The sequence below is a fragment of the Miniopterus schreibersii genome (assembly GCF_964146895.1).
Source record: "Miniopterus schreibersii genome assembly, chromosome: 19".
Classification (NCBI taxonomy): domain Eukaryota; kingdom Metazoa; phylum Chordata; class Mammalia; order Chiroptera; family Miniopteridae; genus Miniopterus; species Miniopterus schreibersii.
In genome coordinates, this window is record NC_138119.1 from 13,588,905 (window position 1) to 13,610,567 (window position 21,663).

The following is a 21,663-nucleotide window of genomic DNA, read 5'->3' on the forward strand; positions in this document are numbered from 1 at the left end:
CTGCCTGGGTTGCAGGCTTGATCCGTGGTGCAGGGCGTGCAGGAGGCAGCCGATCGATGATTCTCTCTCATCACTGATGTTTCTATCTCTCTCTCCCTCTCCCTTCCTTTCTCTGAAATCAATAAAAACATATTAAAAAAAAAAAAAAGAGCAGTGCCTGGGAAGAGGTAGTGAGGAAATGCAGGGAAGGAGGAGAAAACAGTCTGCTATGAAAAGGAGCAGAGATACAGTGTGGCAGCTGGAAAGGAATGTAAGTCTTGAGAGAGAGTTTTCTTATCTATAAGAGATGCTAGAACAAACTTCATTGATGATAAAAAAAAATAATCCAGAAGAGAAGGGGAAAACTGAAATTTATTGAAGGCTTACATAGTGTGTTAAGAGTTTTATAAACATTTGTCCTCACAATGTTTTACAGGTCCGGAAATTGAGGTTAAATAACTTGCCCAAGGTCATGCAGCTAGAGGTGGCAGAGCTGAGAGACCACCCAGATTTTTATGACTCTTCATGCTTCACCACCCAGTTGTACAGGCATATAGCCCCTTATGCTTAAACACCCGGGACATGCCTTGCCCTGGCCATAGTGCCCCTGGCAAATCAGAGAGAGCTACTCTCATGCTGGGGGAGTGGGACTTAATTATTTTCTTCCTCCGGTGCTGTAAGCAGGGTATCTCCCCACAGCCTGAATACCCATGCAGTACAGGACAGAAGCTCTCCCAGACCAGAGGAGCAGAGGCAAGCAGCAGGAGCCCCAGAGGGAGAAGGGAAAGGGGTAACTTTGGGGTATACAGCGAGTTTCTTTTTGTGTTAGCCAGTGCAAGGGAATGCTGGAGGCTGCTGGTCTCAACCAGCTGGTGCCTGTGGCCCCCAGCATTCATCTGGATCTGTTCAATGTAGCAAGAAGCCCACATCAGAGCCCAGTCTCCCGGCTGCCCCCATTGAGGCTGAGGCTGTGGGGGCGGGTACCACGCTCTAGCCTTCGGCCAGACAGGAGGCGCCGCAGGGAGGAGCCAGAACTCAGATCCCCGCAGCTTCGAAGATGAAGGCTCTCTCGGCCAGGCCGTCCCCACAGGCTCCGGGGCACCTGAAGGGGGACACAGGAGAGGACATCAATGTGGCCCAACCTGAAGCTCCGGGCTTTCCTGAGTATCTTCCCAGGCTCCCCTAATGCCTACCTGCTTATGGGCTCCATTCCCACTGGAGCCCGGGGCTTTCCTGGACATCTGGAGAAAACGAGTGACCAAGCCTCGGCCGGGCCAGCTGCCCTTCAGGTCCCCCAGGGAGTGGGCCGGTGTAGGGCCCGAGGGCAAGGGGACCTTCTGGTAGGTGGGAACAGGGCGCCGTTTCTCGGCTGAATGAGCACGTAGCAACTTGGGGGAAGGGCAGCGGGCTAGATGGAAGAGGCAGGCTTCAGAGCAGAGCCCTGGAGAGAGAGACAGAGAGAGATACAGTGCATGGAATGGGAGGTGCAGAGAGGGCCAGGCAGCACTCCCCCAGCCCCCACGCCCTGGGCACTAACCACACGCCTGACCTGTATCTGCAGAGGAAACAGAAGCAGCTTCTTCCTCAAACACTTTGGTATAAAGGTCCCTGAAGTCAGCTGCAGAGGAGAGCCAGACAGGGACTGAGTGGGGGTGCTCAATGGACACACCTACCCATACTACCACCCTCCTGTGAGAATTCAAGCCCAGAGGGTCTTTCATAGCTCCCACACCCCATCCCCAACCAAGGGAGCATCGTCTCTGCCCAACGATGATACAATTCACAAGACAGAGACTAAGGCAGTATTGTTCACAGCGGCATCCTCCCCAGCACCTGGCACATACTGGTGATAATGAGAACTTTTTGTGCTAAGCATGTTACTTGCGTTACCTCATTTCTCAGTAACTCTATAATATTTATGGTGGAGCTACTATTGTTGTACCTGTTTTATAGGTGAGACACTGAGGCTTGGTAACTGGCCCAAGCCGGGAGCTGTGGAATTGGGTTTCAAAAAACAAATCTTCCTCCTTTAGCCACAAAGCTATTGATGTTGTGTTTCTAGGAGGTGAGCACTCAAGAACTGTCTACCGCAGGAGTGAACTCACCCTGTCGCCCTCTTCAGGGACCTCCACAATGTCCCAGAGCCTGGTTGTCACTGGCCCTCTAGCTGCCAGTGCCCACCCTTCCCTGAACCTTGGTGGTGGCGGTGGGCTCACCGGTGTTGCTGGAGGTGGTGATGCCTGGGTCGCTGTGGGACCGTGGCAGCAGCAGCGGCGGCTGGGGAGCCGGATGAGGAGGCCGGTGCCCCGGGGGGGTGAGGGAACCTGAGCTATCGCTGAAGCGGCGAGTGGGGGCTCTTGTGGGAGGAGCTGCAGCTGGCCGGGGGCCTCCCCTGGGGACCCGCCGCCTCAGCTCCGGGAAGCAGGGTGCCACCCAGGGCGGCCAGCCCTCCAGCCGGTGACAGCTGCGGGCAGCTGTGGGGGCGCCCAGGGGAGGCGGGGCGTCCGGGGCGGAGCAGGAATAGGAGCGGGCGGCCCGAGGCGGCCGCCGGGGCAGCGGGCTGTCCTCAAAGGGGCCGCGAAGGCCGCAGTCCAGGCTGAGGCAGTAGCCCGCGCGGCTGCGCTGGATGGAACGGAACAGCACGTAGTCCACGGAGCGGACGGAGCCCTGGAGCTCCAGCAGGCACGAGTCCTCCGACGGGCTGGAGCCCCCCGGGAGATCGCCGATGGCGGACAGCACCAGAGACCCGCTGTCCATGGACACTGTGGGCAGCAGGGGGCGCCCGGTAGCTCCAGCCCGACCCGGCCTAGGCTGTTCTTTTTTCCTCAGGCCCAGCCTCTAGGGGGACAACTCCTCCTCGTTTTATCTCAAAGGAGAGAGTTAAGTCCAGGATTCCAAGAAGCCACCGCCCTCGCTTGTCCACACGCCACCAACTCAGCCTTCTCTCCCCCTTCTTTGCTCCCACCCAGCTTTGCTATCCCAGGCAGCCGGCCCTTGTCCACCCTCCCCACTTTCTGCTCACCATCTACAATGGAGGCCACTCGCTCGCAGATGCAGGAGCCATCATGAAGCTGAGGATCAAACAGAGTGGCCTAAAGAAGACACAAAAGTCAAAGGTCCAGCTCTACACATTGATACGGCCACCCCCATATGCTGGACAGAACTCTGGAGACCTAGGTTCCGGTCCAGCTATGTCACTTTGTACAAGTCACTTATGTGGGCCTCTGTTTCCGTATCTGTGAAATAGAAATAATGGTTCCTACCCCACCCACCTCACCAGGCTCTAGGGATGATCAAAGATGACAGTGGATGTGCTACTGCTATAAGATTATGGGAACTATTATTATGTTTATCCAGTGACTACAGCTCACTCAGCTTTTCACGCTCTAGCCCTGGCTCTGTGGCCCTCACCAAGCCTTGCTCTCACCTGGCTGTCTCCTCGTAGCCCCATGACGGCCTCATAAGAAGGGGGGCAATCAGTAGGGTATAAGGGCACTGGGCTGTCCATGGAGCCATTGTAGGTGATGCTGGCGGGAAGAGGGAGAGGGTCAAAGCCTGGAGAAGAACTACTGCACAAAGACCCTCCCCACCAATCAAGGCCACAGACAAATCCCCCTCCTCTTACTTAATCCACCCCCCACACCCAGGAGTCCACCAGGCCTCACCTCTGTGCATCTGTTTCTGAGCTGCAGGTGTACTCTGGGGGATAGTAGGGAGGTGGGGGCACAGGCGGTATAAATTCCTCCAAATCCAGCATGGTGTGTAGGAGAGGGGCTGGGGGCGAGGACGTGCAGCCCAGAGGCCCCAGGGGACCTGAGACTGAGCGCTCAGGGGCCAGCTGCTGGGGAGCAAGCAGGTCAGCAAGCCTGGTTTCTAGGAATACAGCCCCTAGGCTCCCAAACTCCCGGCCTTATCTACATTTTTCTGGCCCCGCCCCCTCAAAACTGCTCAGCTCTGGCCCCTCCCTCAGCTAGAACCAGCTCCTCCTCTAATCCTGCCCCCACCCAGGACCTCCAGGTCTGACCCTGCCCATCTAAAAATTCCTCCTCTTTATGACCCCATCTGCATCCAGAATCACCGCCTACGCTTAGTCTTCACCAGAACATCAACCCTTCACCCTCACCCGAATTAAGGACCTTCTTGACTCCACCCAATTTCTAATCCCACTCTAATGCCCCCTCTACTGGCCCCAGACTGGCATCACATATTTCTCTTACTCCCTGTCATTCCCTTCCTCACACACACACCCTTGGGCCCCCTAAACGTCCCTACAATAATAGACATTACTAATAGGTGATCTACAGCCCCTGGTGCTCAGAAGCCATTGCTGAAGTCACCACCCCCTCAACCTCAGTTCCAGCACACACACACTGCCCCCCATTACACCTGCTTGGCCTTGACCCAGGCTCCTCCCTCACCGTGTGCATGAGGTCAAGGGAGAATATTTGGATGCAGCAGACAATAGCTGAGAGGGTACAGATTATGGCGGCACAAATGGTAAGTCCACAGACACTGAAGAGCAGGTTCTGGGGGAAAAAGAGAGAAAGAGGGAGGTAAGAGGGAACTGGGGAGGGGAAAATCCCACATATTCTGGGCCTGTGAGGATCCCAGGAGGGGAGGCATGGTGCGGGAGGAAGGAATGGTAGAGCTGGGGGGGTGCATGCTCACCTTGAGGGCCCCTCGGGCTTCATCACAGGTGGAGTTAGGGGCAACTTTTAGTTCCTGCCCTGACTCTGGACAGGGCCGGAGGAGGGGGACGGAGGGGCAGCACACACAGACCTTTCCTTCCTGGGTGGGAGTGGGGAGGGTGAGGCAGACTGAGTCAGGTGTCCCTCACATCTCCCCCAACCAGTTCTCTCTGGCTCACCCTCCTCAAATCTCACCATGGAGCAGTGTCGGAAGTCTCGAGCCACCTGAGCATTCTTACAGGAGAGAACAGAGCCAGCCATGCTGAGCATGACACACAGCACCGAAAGCAAGGAGAAGAAGGAGATCTGGGAAAAACAGGGTGCAGATTCAGGGCTGGGACGCTCAGGAGTAGAGGACTACCAAGGAGAAGCCACACTCTTTTGTGCCTGAGTGACACGAACTGGAGAGCCAGTTCCCTTCTCGAGGGCATAAATGGGGATCCCCTCAGGTGCTGGGCACCTGCCTCCCAGTGGGCACCAGACCCTGGCACCTACCACTAAAGTGAATGGCCGCTTCCAGGACACAATGCCAACTACCCCGGAGAACGCCAGCTGGGGACAGAGCGGGCACAGGCTCAGCCTGGCAGGGGAGGCACCTGAGTGAGCCCCTCACCACAGGGTGCACCCAGCCCTGGAAGGAGGTAGAGGACCAGGAGAGGGAGGAGAGGCCAGGACTTGAACTGGCAGCTGGTGTGGAGGAGTGGGGCCCAAGGAGCCGCCCCCACCCAACAGCTGTGCACCCAACTCACCGAGAATCCAGCCCAAGACGGGCAGGACCTCTTGATGCTCTCAGTGGTGGTGACGGAGGAGGCCACCATGCTGAAGGTGACCACCAGGATGCCCAGAAGCATCTGGGCCAGCCCCAGCGTGAGGAGAGCCTGCAGCCAGGGTCGGTGGAGGCGGAGGTGGGTAAGGCCCCGGGTACTGGGCCGACTGGTAAGCGAGCGGCTGGAGTCACTAGGCGAGGGCATCATGCCTGCCGCCCGGTTGCCTGCGCCTCGCTCGGCCCCCCCTGGCACTTGGGAGCATCTCAGAGGAGCCCAAGGCCCCGTCCTTCCGCCTCTCCACCCAACTCGCTCTAGAGCCCACCCACTGGCTGGGTCCCCTGGGGCATGGCCCAGGGACTCCAGCTGGAGGGGGGGCCAAGAGAGGGAAGTCACAGAGGGGCCGCGGAGTGCTCCCTCCCCACCACGGGCACTGGACGGGCACCGTGCCCGGGATGGCGATGAGGGCGCTGGGACACAGGCTCATCGCATCTCCCTAGGGAAAAGGGCGCCGAGAAGGGCCGGTCCAGGAGTGAGGAGAGGGCGTGGAGGAGAGGACGGAGGTTGGGAACCCAGGAAAGGATGGGGAGGGTGAAGTCCTGAGGATGGAAAAGAATTCTAGAGAAGAGGGGAAGGGTCGGCGTAGGTGACTCTAGAGGGGTGGTCGATGTGCCCCCGGAGTGTCCAGTGGGATCCAAGGCTGGTTGGTGGGGATAGGGCAGGGTGCTGCTGTCTCCTGAGTCGCCTGCCCCGCTCCCCTCCCCACCACGCTCCGCTCCCCGAGCTCGGGCTGCAGTGGCTTTGGAGGCAGGGGGATGGGGACGGGATGGTGCGAGAGGAGGAGCGTGGCTGCGCGGTGCTCCCCGGGAGTTGTAGTCGGGGCCAGAGATCCCGCAGGAGGGGGAGGGCAGGAGCTGGCCACGGAGCAGGCAGGCGGGTCTGGCGGCAAGGTAAGCGCTCTCCAGTCCCTGCCTCTACCCGGACCGAGGCCTGAGCCAACAACTCTTTGGGGGCCCACTCGAGCCCCACGCAGCCTCTCAGGCCCCTGGTCCCACTGCGTTCCCAGCAGAGGCAGTGGCTTTTTCCAGGTCATTAATGGAGGGTTGGGAGCCGGGCTCCCTGGCCACTCCGCAATTCCACGCCCAACCGAGATCCCACGCCCAATCGTGGACTTCCTCCCTCTTCCTGCGCCAGCCACCCAGTCACCCGGCTCTGGTGCCCCACCCTGGACAGCTCGCAATTCACCCTAAAGCCAGGCCTGACCTTCCCTCTGGAATTAGAATTCTGCTTCCATTCCAGTTCCCTCCTCACTCTTTCTGTTTCCTGTTTCGTAAGTCATAGTTCCCAGTAAAAATTCCAGAAACAGGAATTTGAGTTCCAGTTCCACTTTCTTTTTATTTAAATAATCGAAGCAACAGCCTTGGCACAGCAGAGGGAAGCTGGGTTGGGATGTGTAAGGGGTGGCAGCAGTGTGGCTTGATTGGGCTGTGGGGTGTAGGCAGAGCAGTGACTGGGTCACAGTGGGCTTCCCGCACCCTTAAGTCAGGTTCAGCAGTCACAGCTGTGAGGTTGGGGGCACTATACAGGAGACATCAAGTAGTAATGTCTCACCAAGTCCCAGAGACCTCAGGGATAGGGGCTAAGTCAGCCCCCTTAAGTGGCAGGGCCAGGGCATCCCATCAGGCGTCACGGGGCCCGGAAGGCATTTTCAGCAGCCCCAGTGGCTGCATTGGCAGCTGCAGTCCGCACCGCAGGGTTGGAGAAAACACCAGCAGCAAATTCTTGCTGGGCCTTCTGAAAGCTGGCACCTGTGCGGCGGTACAAGGAGTGGATCTGCAAGTAGAGGACAGAGACATCACAGCACATTCCAGCCACTGTGAATAACACCGCCGCTGCCACCACCACTCCCCAGCCTGCTGCTCTAGCTTTTCCTTCCTGGATCCCCTCCAACACACACCCCACAAAAACACTCCCCTACCCCAAAGGTCCATTATCTCAGAACACGCCCATCAGCCTGGGCCTCCCCAGCTCCTCCTGAATATTCCATCCAGGCCCCTAGGGACACATGATCTCACTCTCCTGGCCCCACCTTCAACACAGCCCCTCACCCGCTTTAGCATCACAATTCCCAACACAGCGATGCCGGTGAAGAACAGGGCAACCAATAGCATAAGCACAGCTACAGCTGTGTTGGTCTTCAGCACCACCAGGGCAGAGATCCAGCCACTGTAAGGAGACAAGCATGTGGCAGTGAAGAGGGGCTGCTCATAGCTGGGTCTCTGTCTTCCCAATTTCTCTACAGGTCGCAAACATGCCCTATTCCCACCTTTCCTATTGAGGGTCACTCCCCTATCAGTCTGGCAGCTTTCCACGCACCACATTCCCAAACTACATCTACTCTCTTCATAGTTTAGACCCAGCTTCTGAACCATTAGCTCCTAGCTCTCCAAGCTCTTCCAGACATTCTCACTCTAAGTAAACCCTTCTGTTGAAGATTCTTCCTCTCCTCTTCAACCATGACTACATATACCTCCTCCAGAAAGCCTTCTCAGATTGACCTTACCCTCAATCTATGTCTGTTTAGAGTTCTGTCTGGGCTCTCTATCCTGGAAGTATGTCCTGTCTCTCTTGGTAAACTAGCACTTCCCAAGGGTAAAAACCACATTCCTTTTTGCTGAACAACTCCCACCCCAGTTCCCTGACTTGGTCTAGAGGAGTGGGAGGAAGGATGAGGGTAGGTAGCAGGCTCACGGACCTGAAGCCCCAACCTGGGATGCCAATGGCCTGGAGGACAAAGAGCACATCCTGGGCGAAGAAAATGAAGAAGAAAACGAAGAAATTGAAAGAACTATCGCTCCTGCAAGGAGAAAAAGTGGGGAGAGCGGGAGAATTAGGACTGGAGGAGCAGATTGTGGGGGTCCATTCAAACTTCCCCATCACCCCAGCCCCCCAACTTACCGGAAAGCTTTATACATGGGGCGGTACCAGCAGACGAAGGAGCAGGGAGTAAAAAGGAGGACCCAGAGAATAGAGAGCCCGAAGCCTGAGCCATTGCTGGTCTCCACACAGAAGCTGGCAAGGCAGGCGAGGAAATTCAGGAGAAGAGCCAGAGTGCTGCCTAACAAATGGAGGGACAGCATGATGGCTCCTTCTGGATTGCAATGAAAGCTCCTTCCCATGTAAGGCCACTCAATAACCCTCACCAAATGTGGCAGAGTAAGGAAAGGAGGATTCTGCCTTTACAGAATCCTCAGCTCAATAGGGGAGACAGAATGCTCAAATCTCAACCATGTGTAATCCCCTCTGAAAGACATTTAAAGGATTCAGAATATGTTCATGCATGAGGACAAGGGAGGGGGAGAGGGCAAAAACACGTTTGCTAGAAGACTGGAGAATAAGTTCTAAATTGCATAAAAGGAGTAACCCAGGAAGATCCTAGAAAAATTAGCCTTAAACTCAAATGTTAAGGAGAAGTAAAGTCCCTAGTTCTAGGTGAGTGGGCTCCAGGGCAGGAATGATGTAGAAGTTACTACCTGTACTCTTCCTCCAAAAAGGCTTCTTACTACTCACACATCCAGAGATAGTACATGGTGGATACTGTCTTCTGAAATTCTTGTGGGATCTCCATGGAGATGTCCTGGAAAAAGCAGGGCTGAACCGGGCAAAAAGAAGGCAGAGGGGGCCAGTTGTTCTGTCGAGCTGTAAGGCACAAAGAGAGTAGGAAGTGCGGCAGAGACCAATAAAGGAATCACTCCCCCTTCCACCCTAGGCCCTCTTCTAACTCCAATTTGGGGTCCAAGGAAATGGAGAGGGATAAAAATAATATTGAGTATTATTATTTATAACTTTTAAGCACTGTGCCAAGCACTTTGTATAACATTACCTTGTTTAACCCCCACAACAATCCTGTCAAACAGGTACAAACATTAGTCTCATTTTACAAATATGGAAACTGAGGCACTCAACATTAAGTAACTTGCCTAAGAGCTCAGTATTACTAATAAGTGATGGCACCAAAATTCAGACTCAGCAATTTGGCTCAGGTGCCCATGCTCTTAGTTTTTTTTGCTCCTTAGAAACTGTCAGGTTCCTTCCCCACCCTATCAAGGATCCACTTACTAGCTGTGCCCCCCAGGGCAGCATGCTGCAGCTCTCGCTCTCTCCGGTCCAACTCCTCTGCCTTCCTATTGAGCTCCTCCTGCTTCTTTAACAGTTCTGCTGTGGCTGCTGCTGCTGAAGCCTGCCCAATATGAGCAGAGGAAGATGTGAGTCCTGGGCCCTAAGGCTGGCCTGACTTCCCAACTACCACCTACACACCTCATTTACCTGGGTGCTGTAGGAGCCATAGTTCTTGGGTTCTGTGGGGCTGAGCTTTCTCGAAGACTGTGAAGGAGCTGAGTGTGGAGGCAATGGGGCGGGGGCAGGAGGCTCATAGGACTGTGGTGGCTGTTGGGTTTAAAAAAGATCTTACAGATCACCTAGTCCCTCATAACATAGGAATCTAGAGTCTGCCTGAATACTTTTAGATCCAGAACTCACTCCCAAAGGTAGCAGCCCCTCCCCCAGTTGTTAGAAAGCTAGTTCTTATGTTTATATGAGAGCTCCTTTACAATCTGCAGCAGCCTTCATTACCCCTCATATCAAATTCCTTAGCCAGAACTCAAAGCACTCATCTACAACATCTACTTCCCTAACTTTTTAAAACTCTATTTCCAGTGAGACAGATATGTCCAGTCCTCCTCATTCTTTGCCTTCTAATTGCACACCTAAGCAGAGTCTGTTTTCTCAACTCCAACCAGCTACATACTTTATTTTCTTCAAAGAAACCTCCCCAGACAGAGCCTTGGTTATGGCCCCATCAAGCTCTAGGTCCTTCCAGAACCAACATTTAGAGCTCCAACTGGATGGACTGTTGGCCCTGATGTCTCCAGAATTAGGCATCCCATGGCAGACTGGCCTCTCTCACAGGGAGCTAAGATCATGGTGCTTCTTCCTTCCTTTGCATGCAAAAAAATAATTTAAAAATCCCCTGTACCCCAACAGAGTGGGCTTATTGGCATACTCTCCCCTTCCTTGCTGTCCTGTGCTCTTCGGAATCTCACCTCTGGAATCTCAAAAGGGTTGTAGACGTCAAGCGTGGCATACTGCGGGCTAGGTCGGTGCTGGATCACGGCTGGGTCCTGTGGGCAGAGACCTGGGGCTCAGCTGGCACCTGATACCTCACAAGGAACTCACAGGGGTCTCTTCAATTGCCTGTGGCTCTAGGGACTGCACCTTGGGGGCCACGCTGTTGTCCTAACATTTTTTCCAAATCCTTCACCGCACACTGCCATTACCAGTTTCTTACAGGGGCAGGGCCCGCCCCCCAGGGTGCTCACTCGTGTGGAGTCGCCGTCACCCCCACGTGGCGGCCCTTCCACAGATAAAATGTCACAAATGGGAATACGAGTTAGCCCAATCCTCCAGAACCGAGAAGTCAATCCAATTGCCCAAATGAGGCCGGCGCAAGTCACCTGAAAAGGGTTGGCAAGTTCGCCGCCTTCGGCGAACAGGTTCCCACCGTCTCTGCTTTGAGCCATAGTTGCAACCGGGGACTAGGCCGCCCCCTGCCCTCCACGCCCCTGGGGCGGCACTGGAGGCTGCAGCGACTCTCAGTGTTCCCTCCGCTTCTCTCCCGTCCGCCCCGCTTCTCTGTGCACCGATTGGCTGTACCGACCGGAAGAGTCACAAGGATCCCGCAGCTGTAGCGGGTTACGCCTGCGTCCTGGCTAAAGGCAAAGCCGGAAGTGCCCCACGTGACACGGCTAATCCAGTCCCTCTAGCAAGTGCCGTCCCTTTCCCTACGTAAAGCCCCTCCCCTAACGAACTACACCTCCCAGCAGACCTCGCGTGAGAACCCGAGTCCGTCTCTCTCCCGAGATGTATGATGGGAGTCTCCCCACCAGTGGTGGCAGCCTCGCAGGAACCCAATTGAGCCAATTTTTTAAAAACCTGGGTTTCTGGCTCTATGGCGGGGTCCTTTCTTAATGGTTCTAGTAGCTGGACCTCCTTGCAAACTTAATTATTCCTGATCAAAGAGGTGCCACCTTATAATCCCTCTCCATTCTAATGTGCAAGAACTGTTATCCCACTCATCATTACCCTCCCCTGAGACAAACTAGATAAACTGGAGGCCTGACTAATTTTAGAGGGTAAGATGGGATTTCCTTCATACCCAAACTCAGAAAGGTTGCCAATCTTTTCATCCCGCCACCCCAGCATCCCCAAACCTCAAACTCCGGGGATGGAGGTCAGATGAAGCACGTCATTTTATTTCACAAAGACTATACAAAATTCCTTATAAAACGTGGGATGGATGCCACCTGGTTACTTCATTTTGCCCCCATCCAACTCAACTGGCAAGGGGCAAGTGAGGGTGAGAAGAGTGTAGAATGGAGGAGCATTATGTACAAGGCAGGGTACAAGCTTTTTCATATTTACACTATTTCACATATTCACAGGTATATAGGGAGCCAGGAAGGAGTGGGCTCCAGTTCTGTTTTCTTGTATAAAAAAGCACCAGTGTCCTGAACTGGACACCCACTGCTGCTACAGATGCAGGGGGGCCCAGGGTCTGATCGTCACCGACTGATATCCCGACTGGAGTCCCACAACTTGGCATTGGGTGGTTCAGCCCGAAGGCGGGTGAAGAATGGATGCTGAAGGGCTTCACCCAAGGTCAGACGCTTATCAGGTTCATACTCTAGCATGCTTTCAATCAAATCGAAGAGCTGGTGGTGTTCCTCTGCCTCTGAGGTCAGATACCGCTGGTGGTGGAGGGCAGGAAAAAGGTGAGGCACAATGCCTTACAAACCCTGCCATCTTCACAGCCCTAGCTTTTAATCTTGGAGGACCAAGGCTCTGCTTACAGCCATTATGAATACTACCTTCACATGACCACACTGTGACCGTTTCTGATATTACAGCTTAACCTACCATCCTACAAGCACAATTACTGCTTCACATAACTCTGAAAGTTCTACTTGTATATCCTTGTCAACTTCGTGAATCTTCTTTCTTTAGCTCCACATTAAAATTTAAGCTCTTCAATGGTAGTTTATTCTTTTGTCTGACCCAAGGAATCCAGGACATTGCTTTGATCTCTGATTGGTTCAAGGACACGGCTGTCTAACCTCCTTCCCTCCACAACACCATTCTCTTCTCTTCTATTAACCAAAATTGTCTTCTTTCAGTATTCCTCCCCTTCTTTCCTAACCCTCTGCTTGTGAAATGCTTTCCAGAAGCAAAACATCTTAAGAAAGAAGTGACCTCTGGGTGGTGGGCACTACTGATCCCCAGCCTGGCTCACCCGCAGTGGTTTGCAGTTTTCTCGAACGTAGCGCCCAGCTGATGTGTTCTCATCCCAATCCAGGCGACCCCGATAAAAATATTTCTGCTTCCTAGAGGGGAAGGGGAGGTTGAGGAATCAGGAGGTTCCTCTTATTGTGGGATAATTCCCTTATTCCCCCATCTGAGTAGCTGGGGGAGGGGAGGTGTCAAAGAAAAGAGAAAATGTGATATTGACCATCTGTAGGGAGAAAAGGAAAAGGGTTAAGCCCTTCCCACTCAAAGTTCACCTTGTTTTTCGGGTCATCCGGGAAGGGATAGGACCCAAGATCCTTTCCATCATGGCTAGATGCTCTCTGTTGTCATGGGTCTGGGAAAGAAAGCCAGAACTGAGCATGGGACTGGGAAGGGTACGCTGAGGACCAGCTACCAGGGAGATAAGCAATGTGGAAGTGTAAGCAGGCAGGTCCTCAGCAGACAAGGAAATCAGGGGTGAGAATGCCAGGTGGTCATATAATCACTTACTTGGAAAAGGGTGAAGCCAACATAGTACTCAAAGATGATGCAGCCTATGCTCCACACATCACAAGGCTGTGACCAGCCCAACTCTGGGTAGAAATTGGAAGGAAAAGGTGTTATGAGGTTTAGGGGATACTACCCCCACCACACCCACTTACACACTTGGACAACCTTGTCCTTCCCACTCACCGAGGATGACCTCTGGTGCTCGGTAATGGCGAGTGGAGACAATGGTACTATGGTGTTCATGGTCAAAGGTGGCACTACCAAAGTCTACCACCCGCACAGCTGTGCTCTTCACGCTACGCTCATCTCGCTTCTAGGAGCAAAACAGGAAAAGAATGAAACACTGCACTACAGATTGAGATTCAATTACTATTCTCTTAAGTGCTTCTGTGCCTCAAAAAGCAATTTTGACCTGCCTGCCTGTCCCCCCCACATGCCAGTCTCTTCGTTACAGCCTCCCCCATACCTAGCAGAGTACTTCAGGGGCTGAGGAAGAAGGGGATCAAGGGACAATTACGGAACAGCACGCCAGTCTCTGTGCATCGGAAGACTACACCCAAGTGACTGGTGGTTTTCTGAAAACATGTAATGGGTTGCACAGGGAGGGAGAGCTTCCTTTGGTGAGATCTCCATGAACTCTAGTCAGTCAGGGAGCTGAGCTTTCCTTAAGAAAAAGGGAAAGAAGTCCAAAACAGGAGGCTTAAAAGCATTTCCACTAGATTGGAAAGTTATCTAGGGTCCTTCTTCCAAATTCTCTTCCAATTCAAGTCTTCTTAAATCTCTCCCTTTCAACCTATTCTGGTACTCTGGTTTTACTTAGTCAGAGCCAGACCAAGAGAAAATGTGGGAGAAAAAAGTAAAAGGAGGCCATAAAAAGCTAAGAGAAAGGCAAACTGGCAAAGGTGCCTGCCCTCATTGGCCAAGGGAGAGACTGCACCCATCTTACCTTCTCTAGGTTATAGGTGAGCTCGTAGTCTGAATTCACAAACAAAATATTTTCAGGCTTGAGGTCCGTATGTGTCAGCTTGTTATCATGGAGGACTGCAGGGGAAAAGGCCAGGTCACGGTTGGTCCCGGTGGCCAGGGCTAACTGGCACCAGCTGACCCCAGGCTTCGTCACCTAGCTCCAAGCTGGTGAGGAGGCAGGTCAAGAATCACTAGGCTGCTTTCTGCTCACATCCAAATGAAATGCCTGGTCTAAGATGCCCTATGCTTATTAATATCAGAATATAAGTAATTCTCAAAGCATAAAGAGTTTTCAATGGCTTGTATTTTTGTACTGACTCTAACATATGTGTATCTGACATTGCATGAATTCAACTCTGCAAAGCTGTATTGTTATGAACACTCAAGAGGAACTAGTCTAGCCTGGCCAGGCGTGGCTCAACGGTTGAGCATCAACCTAGGATCCAGGAGACTGTGGTTTGATTCCTGGTCAGGGAACATGCCCGGGTTGCAGGCTCGATCCCCAGTCAAGGGTGTGCAGGGGGCAACCGATCAATGACTCTCATCATTGACGTTTCTATCTCTCTCTCTCTCTCCCCCCCCTCTTCTCTCTGAAATCAATAAAGATAAATATATAAAAAAAGAGGAATTAGTCTAGATTCTAATTCCCTACTAGTACTAGTTGGCATACCCTACTCGGCCCCTTGGCTGCGCTACTCCCTGCTTCCATCTGCTTTGCTGAGAACGAGAAGCACCTCAGCTTAGACCCGTGTAAACCTCTAGCCTGAGTCATCCTTTTGTCTCTCTGTGCTTGCTGTTTGACTTACACTTCCCAAGGAAGGGAATGAAGGAAAAGAGGTATTTAAGTGCTTTGATTTCAAAGGCTTTGTCTTCCAGCTCCTGCTTGGTTAGATGTGGAGTAAGAGCAATCAGTGACGGTGAGGACATCAGTCAAGGATTTAAGTCAGAAAAGGAGGAGATGTCAACGTGACAGTGAATAACAGAAGAGTAGATAATCAAGTTGACTATTTCGGGGCTTCACCAGTGCACAACTGAGATAGAAGAGGTCCAATGGAGGAAGGGGCTGTCCCAGAGTCCACCTCGGCCCACCCCACTCACACTTGACGGCCTGGCACAGCTGGAAGGCCATGTGGCGCACTTGGTGGATGGGGTAGGGCAGGTAGTTGTTGTCTTTGAGGAAATCGAAGGTGCTAAGGCCCAGAAGCTCAAAGGAGATACACATGTGGCCATGGTAGTCAAACCAGTCAAACATCTGGACACAGAGGCTGGGAAGAGAGATGAGGGAAGGGGAATGTCTGATGAGCTCCCATCTGCCCACCACCCCACCAACAAGGAGGGACTGCATAGTTGTTGATTCCACACACTTGTGTAAAAACATGCCAGCTAGTATTACCAACAAAATTCAGTTCAGCTAGGGAATGGTCTTTCTGGCAGACTCAAGAGGAGAGGTACTACCTGGCAAGATTCAGACCATTTTCCTACAAAGTTTTAAATAGTTGAAAAAAAAGTCTATTTGCTGAAGAGCTGTTGAGTGCCAGGCTCTAGTGTTGACCCTGAAATGTGAAACTGTCACTCTTAAATTCAAACCCCACCACCCATTCCTGAAATTCACTATCAGCTACTACTAGGCACATGTTTATAACTACTGTCTTTTTATGTCTTCACTTAACTCTCTTATATGTTTGGCTTATGGAATGTGTGTGAACAGAATATTACACATAAATGTCTGTAGCCTCATCAGTGTAGTTCTAGGTATTAAAAGCTCAATTAATTATTTTTTTAAATAATATGTTAATTCTCAGTCTCAGGGTGATTTCCAGGGCAGATCCGTACAGAGGCCACCCTGGGATGGAGCCAAACTGCACAGCAATCTAACTGCCCTGAAAATAAGGGAAATGAATTAGAGAATATCACAGACCCTCCCTTTCTACTCTAATGTTCTACTCTAAGATGATGAACAAAAAATGAATGAATGAGAAGGTCTAGGACTCCCCTGCGTGCCTAACCTAGGTTGGGAAGATTTTCCTGTATAGGGGTGGAGCCTCTCAGGCTCCCCACATACTCCTTTGCTTGCTTACTTCTTGTTGTCAGGATCCTTCTCATTGATTTTCTCCAGAACGTTGATTTCAAGTCGAGCAGCTTCCTTATACTTTTCCACATTCTTAATGATCTTCAAGGCAACTCGGGCCCCACCCCTGTAGGTTGGCAGAAGAGGCTTTTGCTAGGTTCTCGGAAACATCTCAAATTGAATGGGGCTGTCTGGGCATAAAGAAATCCTACCCTTGGCTAATCAGCAAATAGGCCCCCAATAACCCTCACTGTACCTCTTTATGCCTACCAGGTATGGGGGGGGGGGGCTGACAGTTACCTGCGATGGTCGACACATTGTACAACTCTGCCAAAGGTTCCCTCTCCCAAGGTGCTTACAATTTCATCTGAAATGAAAAAAAGCAGGGTCGGGGAGAGGGAGGGAGAGAAGATGGGGAATGAGCTGAGTTGGAAGGAAAAAGGGTACAGCAATCTGGGGTGAAATGAAGGATGGGGAACAGATACAGATGGTCACAGGGGAAGAAAACCCCTGTGTGATTCCCACCACCTTTAACCCAGGGGCCATGAGAGCTGGGAGTGGACAGCAGAGGTCAATTCTCAACAGCAACTCAAACCACCCAGATAAACAACACCACTGAGAAAAGGCAAAAGAGACTGTGACTTGGGTTGGCTCGGGACGTTAGAATGGCTATGGGACCATTACAGGCTATAGGATTGTTACGATTTGGCTTGTACATCGCTCTTGTAGCCAGTCCCCGACGTGGTAGATGAGGTGGCCCTCAGCGTCGTCCTCTACACTCTTGGCTCTCCGGCTGCTGTGCTGCTGTCGGGGGGCGGGGGGGGTCGGAGCAAGCCAGGTGTCGGAGCGGGGGCCGGAGGGAGGCGGGGTGGGTGGTGGAGGGGCCACCGGTCACAGGCGCCCAGCCAGGGGGGACAGACGATGATGGGGGACAGTGGAAGGGAACACGTCAGATGCAGTAAGGCGGATCCGGGTGAGAAGAGAGAGCGGCGCATAACCCCAAGTCCCAAACCCAAAATGGGAACAAGGAGAGGCACGGGCAGAGTAGAGAAGTGGTGTCGTTGCCAATGTCACCCACAACCCCATGCTCTACACAATGCCCTTCCAGGCGGACACAAACCTCCCTTTTCCCCCACCCAAGCCCACCTACTAAGGGGGCCATGGAGCCCAGGGCTTGAGGGAGAAAGGCAGTTCACAAGCAAGGTCCCCAATAGAGAGTGCAGGCCTCTGGGATGGAGGAGCTGCTCCCAACACAGTAAGGCCAGCATGCCAGAGAGGACACTGGGGTTCACAAATGCTCTGTGCCCATCCATCTCCAAAGGAGATTCTGGGGCCCTCCAAGAGTCGAAGAGTGTTCAAGAGAGTAGACAGACTCAGTGCCCACCTCAGTGTTCATGCCCCAAGGATCAGCTGAGAACAAGGATACTTCTCACTTACCAGGGTCCCAGAGGGCTGAAGAGGAGTGGGGAGAGGAAAAGCCTGGGCTGGCACTCACCGAAGATGAGCGGCTGAATGTCCGACTGCGCCGCCTCCGCCGTCTGTGCTTCCTCCGGCTGCTGCGCTGGCTGCGGTAACTGCTGTTCTCCCGGTGATATTCGTAGGAATGCCGGTAGTCTGTGTCATAGTAGCCATCTCCCCGATCCCGGCTATAGTCATTGCGTCTGTAGCTGCCACAGTATCGCCGGTCATATGCTCTCCGGTCAGAGGAACGGTCATCATAGCTGCTGTTGGTTAATAAACACCCATTTGGTGCACCTGTTCAGGCCATATTACTTGCCACACCATATGACAAGTACTTCCCTCAGTGAGGACCAAGAGTACTGTTGGAAAAATGGCTCTCAGACACTCATCAAATCTCTGAGAGGACTGAGGACCAGAGAACTGAAGTAACTAAGTGCAGAGGAAGACTCAGCACCTGGATGTCGCCAAGACCTCTGAAAAGACATCTTCTGGGGGCCATCTCCTCCCCTCCAATGATTTAATGGAACAAAGAGCCATGTCTTTTTCAAGGCTTTCCTGACATCCAACTTTACTCCAAACTATCCCTAACCCATCCCTCCTGCTGAATGTGACGCTAAGTTATTAAAACCATGCAAACCTAACTCTGTCTTATCTATCAGCTCATTAGCAACTTCCCTAGTCTTTTGCATTTGCTTTCCCCAGCCTGGGATACTTCACCCTTATATTTCAGATGAGCTTAGATGTCACACTCTGTGGGACATTTTCCATGAACTACACATCCTGTCTCACTCCAACCAAACCTTCTAGATGCTTCCTTAGCCCTTTACTGCCTACTTCCTCTGTGATAACATTCTTCACATCACAATGCAAATGCCTTATTTTGTCATCCATCGTGAGTATCACGTTCACCCAGGTGCTTAGCATATAACCAATAAATCTTTGTTGAATGAATGAATGGAGGAGTGAACTTGAGTACGAGGTCTCACCTCCGGGAACGAACATGATAGCTGTCTTCCCGTCGATGCCGTCGTGTCCGGTCACTGCTACTTGACCAAGAGCGGCTTCTTCGTCTCTTATGCTTTCGGCTTCGATAGTGTTCATGGTAACTCCCCCGACTACCTCGTTCTGAGGAGTGGTACCTTCGGGGATGAGGCATCTGAAAGAGAAGAAAAAGCAGAAATAGTGGGGAAAGCTCTGAGTTTTCAGAAGTCCCTTTCAAGGACTGGCTGCTCTAGAGGTGCCTAGCTGCTTTCTTCTCTTTTATTTCTATCTCTTTTGACTACCCTCCGTGCTCAATTCCTCCTTAATGGAGTGTAACAGTATTCACTTACTAGCTCTGGCTGAAAACTCTAGGAAGCCTTCCCCTAACCCTCTCAACCCCTTAATTACGCCCCACTCAGTATATTGCTCTACTCTGATTTTTCACAAACATGGCTCCATGACAACCTTCAGGTCTGGGCCACAGCTCATTGCAGGTGAGACGGTGTAACTGATGGAGACTCCCAGTTCCTCCTTGGTGGAGATCTAAGAAAGATCTGTGTCATGCTGAGCTCCTCACAACTCAACAGGATAAAGTTTTACTATACATTATTATAAGTGTTTTACAGTTACTCAGAGTTTATCTCATCTCACAAACTAGATCATCTGTGTTCTGAGGGCAGGAATCCCGTTTACCAGGTTTCTACATACAGAAGTGTATACCAAATATAAACAAGTTCTAAGGATCTGGGTCTGGCCCCTTGAACTGTCTTAACCAACTCTTGCACCTCTGGCCAAACAGCCGTTGAGAGGTTTTAATACAGGAGGCTCCAAGCTTCAGTCAGCGTACCATCTGGCCTCTCCCCTCTTTGCTTAGGAAGTACAGAATAACTAGTTTTTAATTAGTATCAGCACTACTTAGCTAAGAACCAGTTCCATTCCAGTTATTGGAATTGCAATGGAATGGTACACAAACCCTTTTATTTCCTACAGGGAAAGAATGAGAAATCACTGTCACAATCCAGGAAGATGAGAATAGGAGGGCACAATGAAGTGAAACATGACTGGGGACAGAAGTCTTGGTGGGGGGAAGGACTAGATGTGGAAAGGCCAATGACTCCAAAATCTGGCTCCCACTCTGGGCTACCTCTGCCTAATGTCTTCAAACTGAGGAGAAGGGGGACATTTAATTCATTCCTGGCTTAACAGGGCTTAAAGGAAGCCAAGAAGATGCAAGCACAAGATTCTTCCAAGTAATCCAACATTGCTTAGCCACATAAATGTCATCTCACCACAGACACTGCCACCAAAGTTCCTTATGGGCCTTCTCCTATAAAGCATCTCCAGCCTACAACCTTTCCAGACTTCTAAGTCTTTATTTTCCCTTTCTCACTCAGAAAATCTAGAACTAATTTCTGGAGTCAAACTCTTTCCGTATCCTCCAAGTGACACGATGGTGTCTTTCCTCTTTCCAGCCTTGGTTCAATTTTGACATTCTGCTGTTTCTCATCTCTGGAACCACTCCTATCCCTACTCCATCACCTTCTTGTACTTTGGTCCCTCCCAAGTTTCCTATAGGTCTTCCTGGGTACACCTAAGGCAAGCTGATCTTCCACCTGAACTCTCTACTCCTCCTCTGCCGCTTCGCAGGTCTCAACCCTCTCCGTCTCCCAATCTTGCCCCCAATACAACCCTACCCCTCCCATCCCGCGGTCGCCATCTTTCCGCGCGGCCCCGCGGCCCGCCGGCCCGCGCGCTCACCGTTCTGGCGGCGAGGCCCGTGCGCTTGTCCCACAGGAAGTCCGTGATGGCGGCGGCACTGCGGCCGGGAGTCCCGGCACCCCCGCGGCGACGAAGTGCGGCTCCACCCCCCCCCAACCCGAGACCCTGGGACCTCCCGCCTTGTTCCCGGGCTCTGTTCCAGTCCCGCCCGCCCCGGCTCCGTCCCCGCCCCGAGGATCCGCTGGGGGCCGCTCGCACCGCCCCCGCCCGGGGCCCGATCCCAGCTGGGTCTTCGGCTCTGGCCTCTCCGATCCGCCGCTGCCACCGTGAGCGAGCACGTACGCACGCACGTTCTGCGTCGCTTCCCAGTTACCCCTGGGCTCCGCCCCCAGGTCGCGCACGCCACCGCGTCCCCGCCTAGCTCGCGGGCGTCCGCCTGCTGGACACAGTGAGGGAGTCGCTGGCAGGCCAGCTCTTGTCCTCCTCATGTACTTCCTATCCCTCTTCAATCTTTTGCCCCTTTCATGAGACTTCGCTGACTTAATTAGGCTTGGAGATTTAAAAGAAAGGATTGTTATTTAGGGAGTGTCGCAGCTCCTCAAACCTTTTGAGGTTTGGCGGTGAGGTCTGATTCTCCAACATAGCCTGCAAATATCCAGTTCTTAAAGCAGCTCGGCTACCTAACTACAGCAAAGACAGACTCCCACCTTTTGTCCTAAACAAAAACTATGCACATGTGCAGTCGGGAGCATGGCTGTGGAGGAACGGTTTGAGAAGTGGAGAATCGGGTGCCGAAAAGGAGGAAAATCACTTGAGAACTGTATTAAGTTATGTACTTACACATAATATGAGAAGTGTAAGTTTACTGAATTTTTTTTAAAAAGGGGGGGGAGAAGGAGAGCTTGAGACAAACTGGGCGGTTACAGACGCTGCAGAAGGAATTGAGAAATAGAAAGAGAAATGAAAAAGAACCTGAGAATAACTACATTGAAGTCAGAATATCAGAGGGGAGCTGGAATGGAGGACTGTCAGATCGAGATTAGATCAGTTAGCCAGAAATGGTTTAGGAAAAGTTCCCTAAAATAGAAGAGGAAGGATAATGAGGGGCTGAGAGGACAGAATGGCAAATTCACTTCCTCCTCCAAGGACACTTCCAGATCGTTCATTCAACAAGCATTTACTGAGT

The 21,663-nt window shown here is 52.3% G+C and overlaps 2 protein-coding genes across 16 annotated transcripts; both read right to left on the reverse strand.

Annotated features, from left to right (window-relative positions):
• Positions 1–333: 333 nt before the first annotated feature.
• ENTREP3 (endosomal transmembrane epsin interactor 3) lies at positions 334–6,240 on the reverse strand. 9 transcript variants are annotated; one of them, XM_081120889.1, is made up of 12 exons: positions 5,417–6,240; positions 5,163–5,219; positions 4,863–4,973; positions 4,648–4,767; positions 4,398–4,505; positions 3,645–3,820; positions 3,407–3,506; positions 3,002–3,071; positions 2,196–2,741; positions 1,529–1,597; positions 1,173–1,420; positions 334–1,081 (listed from the first exon to the last, which is right to left on the reverse strand). In XM_081120889.1, exons 1-12 carry the CDS (start codon positions 5,639–5,641, stop codon positions 908–910), a joined length of 2,004 nt encoding a protein of 667 aa, XP_080977015.1. In that variant the 5' UTR covers positions 5,642–6,240; the 3' UTR covers positions 334–907. The 9 variants fall into 9 exon arrangements, with proteins under 9 accessions (XP_080977015.1, XP_080977016.1, XP_080977019.1 ...); XM_081120890.1 differs by having other exon boundaries at positions 3,645–3,817; positions 5,417–6,228; XM_081120893.1 differs by lacking the exon at positions 1,529–1,597.
• Positions 6,241–6,803: 563 nt separating this feature from the next.
• LOC308548811 (dual specificity protein kinase CLK2) lies at positions 6,804–20,815 on the reverse strand. 7 transcript variants are annotated; one of them, XM_081120908.1, is made up of 20 exons: positions 20,517–20,815; positions 18,764–18,933; positions 17,812–18,040; positions 17,033–17,120; positions 16,617–16,683; positions 16,327–16,443; positions 15,347–15,513; positions 14,229–14,323; positions 13,466–13,595; positions 13,283–13,365; positions 13,048–13,127; positions 12,780–12,870; positions 10,534–10,611; positions 9,758–9,877; positions 9,551–9,671; positions 9,002–9,130; positions 8,390–8,549; positions 8,187–8,288; positions 7,540–7,657; positions 6,804–7,264 (listed from the first exon to the last, which is right to left on the reverse strand). In XM_081120908.1, exons 2-20 carry the CDS (start codon positions 18,931–18,933, stop codon positions 7,118–7,120), a joined length of 2,292 nt encoding a protein of 763 aa, XP_080977034.1. In that variant the 5' UTR covers positions 20,517–20,815; the 3' UTR covers positions 6,804–7,117. The 7 variants fall into 7 exon arrangements, with proteins under 7 accessions (XP_080977034.1, XP_080977032.1, XP_080977028.1 ...); XM_081120902.1 differs by lacking the exons at positions 6,804–7,264; positions 7,540–7,657; positions 8,187–8,288; ... (3 more) ...; positions 9,758–9,877; positions 10,534–10,611 and adding an exon at positions 11,717–12,237; XM_081120903.1 differs by lacking the exons at positions 6,804–7,264; positions 7,540–7,657; positions 8,187–8,288; ... (3 more) ...; positions 9,758–9,877; positions 10,534–10,611 and adding an exon at positions 11,717–12,237 and having other exon boundaries at positions 17,033–17,117; positions 20,517–20,681.
• Positions 20,816–21,663: the final 848 nt, after the last annotated feature.

Bases quoted from the DNA above. Each gene is read 5' to 3' on its own strand.
- ENTREP3 (XM_081120889.1), bottom strand. From the start codon at position 5,641: ATGATGCCCTCGCCTAGTGACTCCAGCCGCTCGCTTACCAGTCGGCCC. The intron at 1,598-2,195 runs GTGAGCCCACCG...TCTCCTCTGCAG, and splicing joins CACCACCTCCAGCAACACCG to CTGACTTCAGGGACCTTTAT. The intron at 1,421-1,528 runs GTCAGGCGTGTG...CTCTCTCTCCAG, and splicing joins TGTTTCCTCTGCAGATACAG to GGCTCTGCTCTGAAGCCTGC.
- LOC308548811 (XM_081120908.1), bottom strand. From the start codon at position 18,933: ATGCCTCATCCCCGAAGGTACCACTCCTCAGAACGAGGTAGTCGGGGG. The intron at 14,324-15,346 runs GTGAGTGGGGTG...TTTCCCCTGCAG, and splicing joins GCTGTGCCAGGCCGTCAAGT to TCCTCCATGATAACAAGCTG. The intron at 13,366-13,465 runs GTGAGTGGGAAG...ATTTCTACCCAG, and splicing joins AGCACCAGAGGTCATCCTCG to AGTTGGGCTGGTCACAGCCT.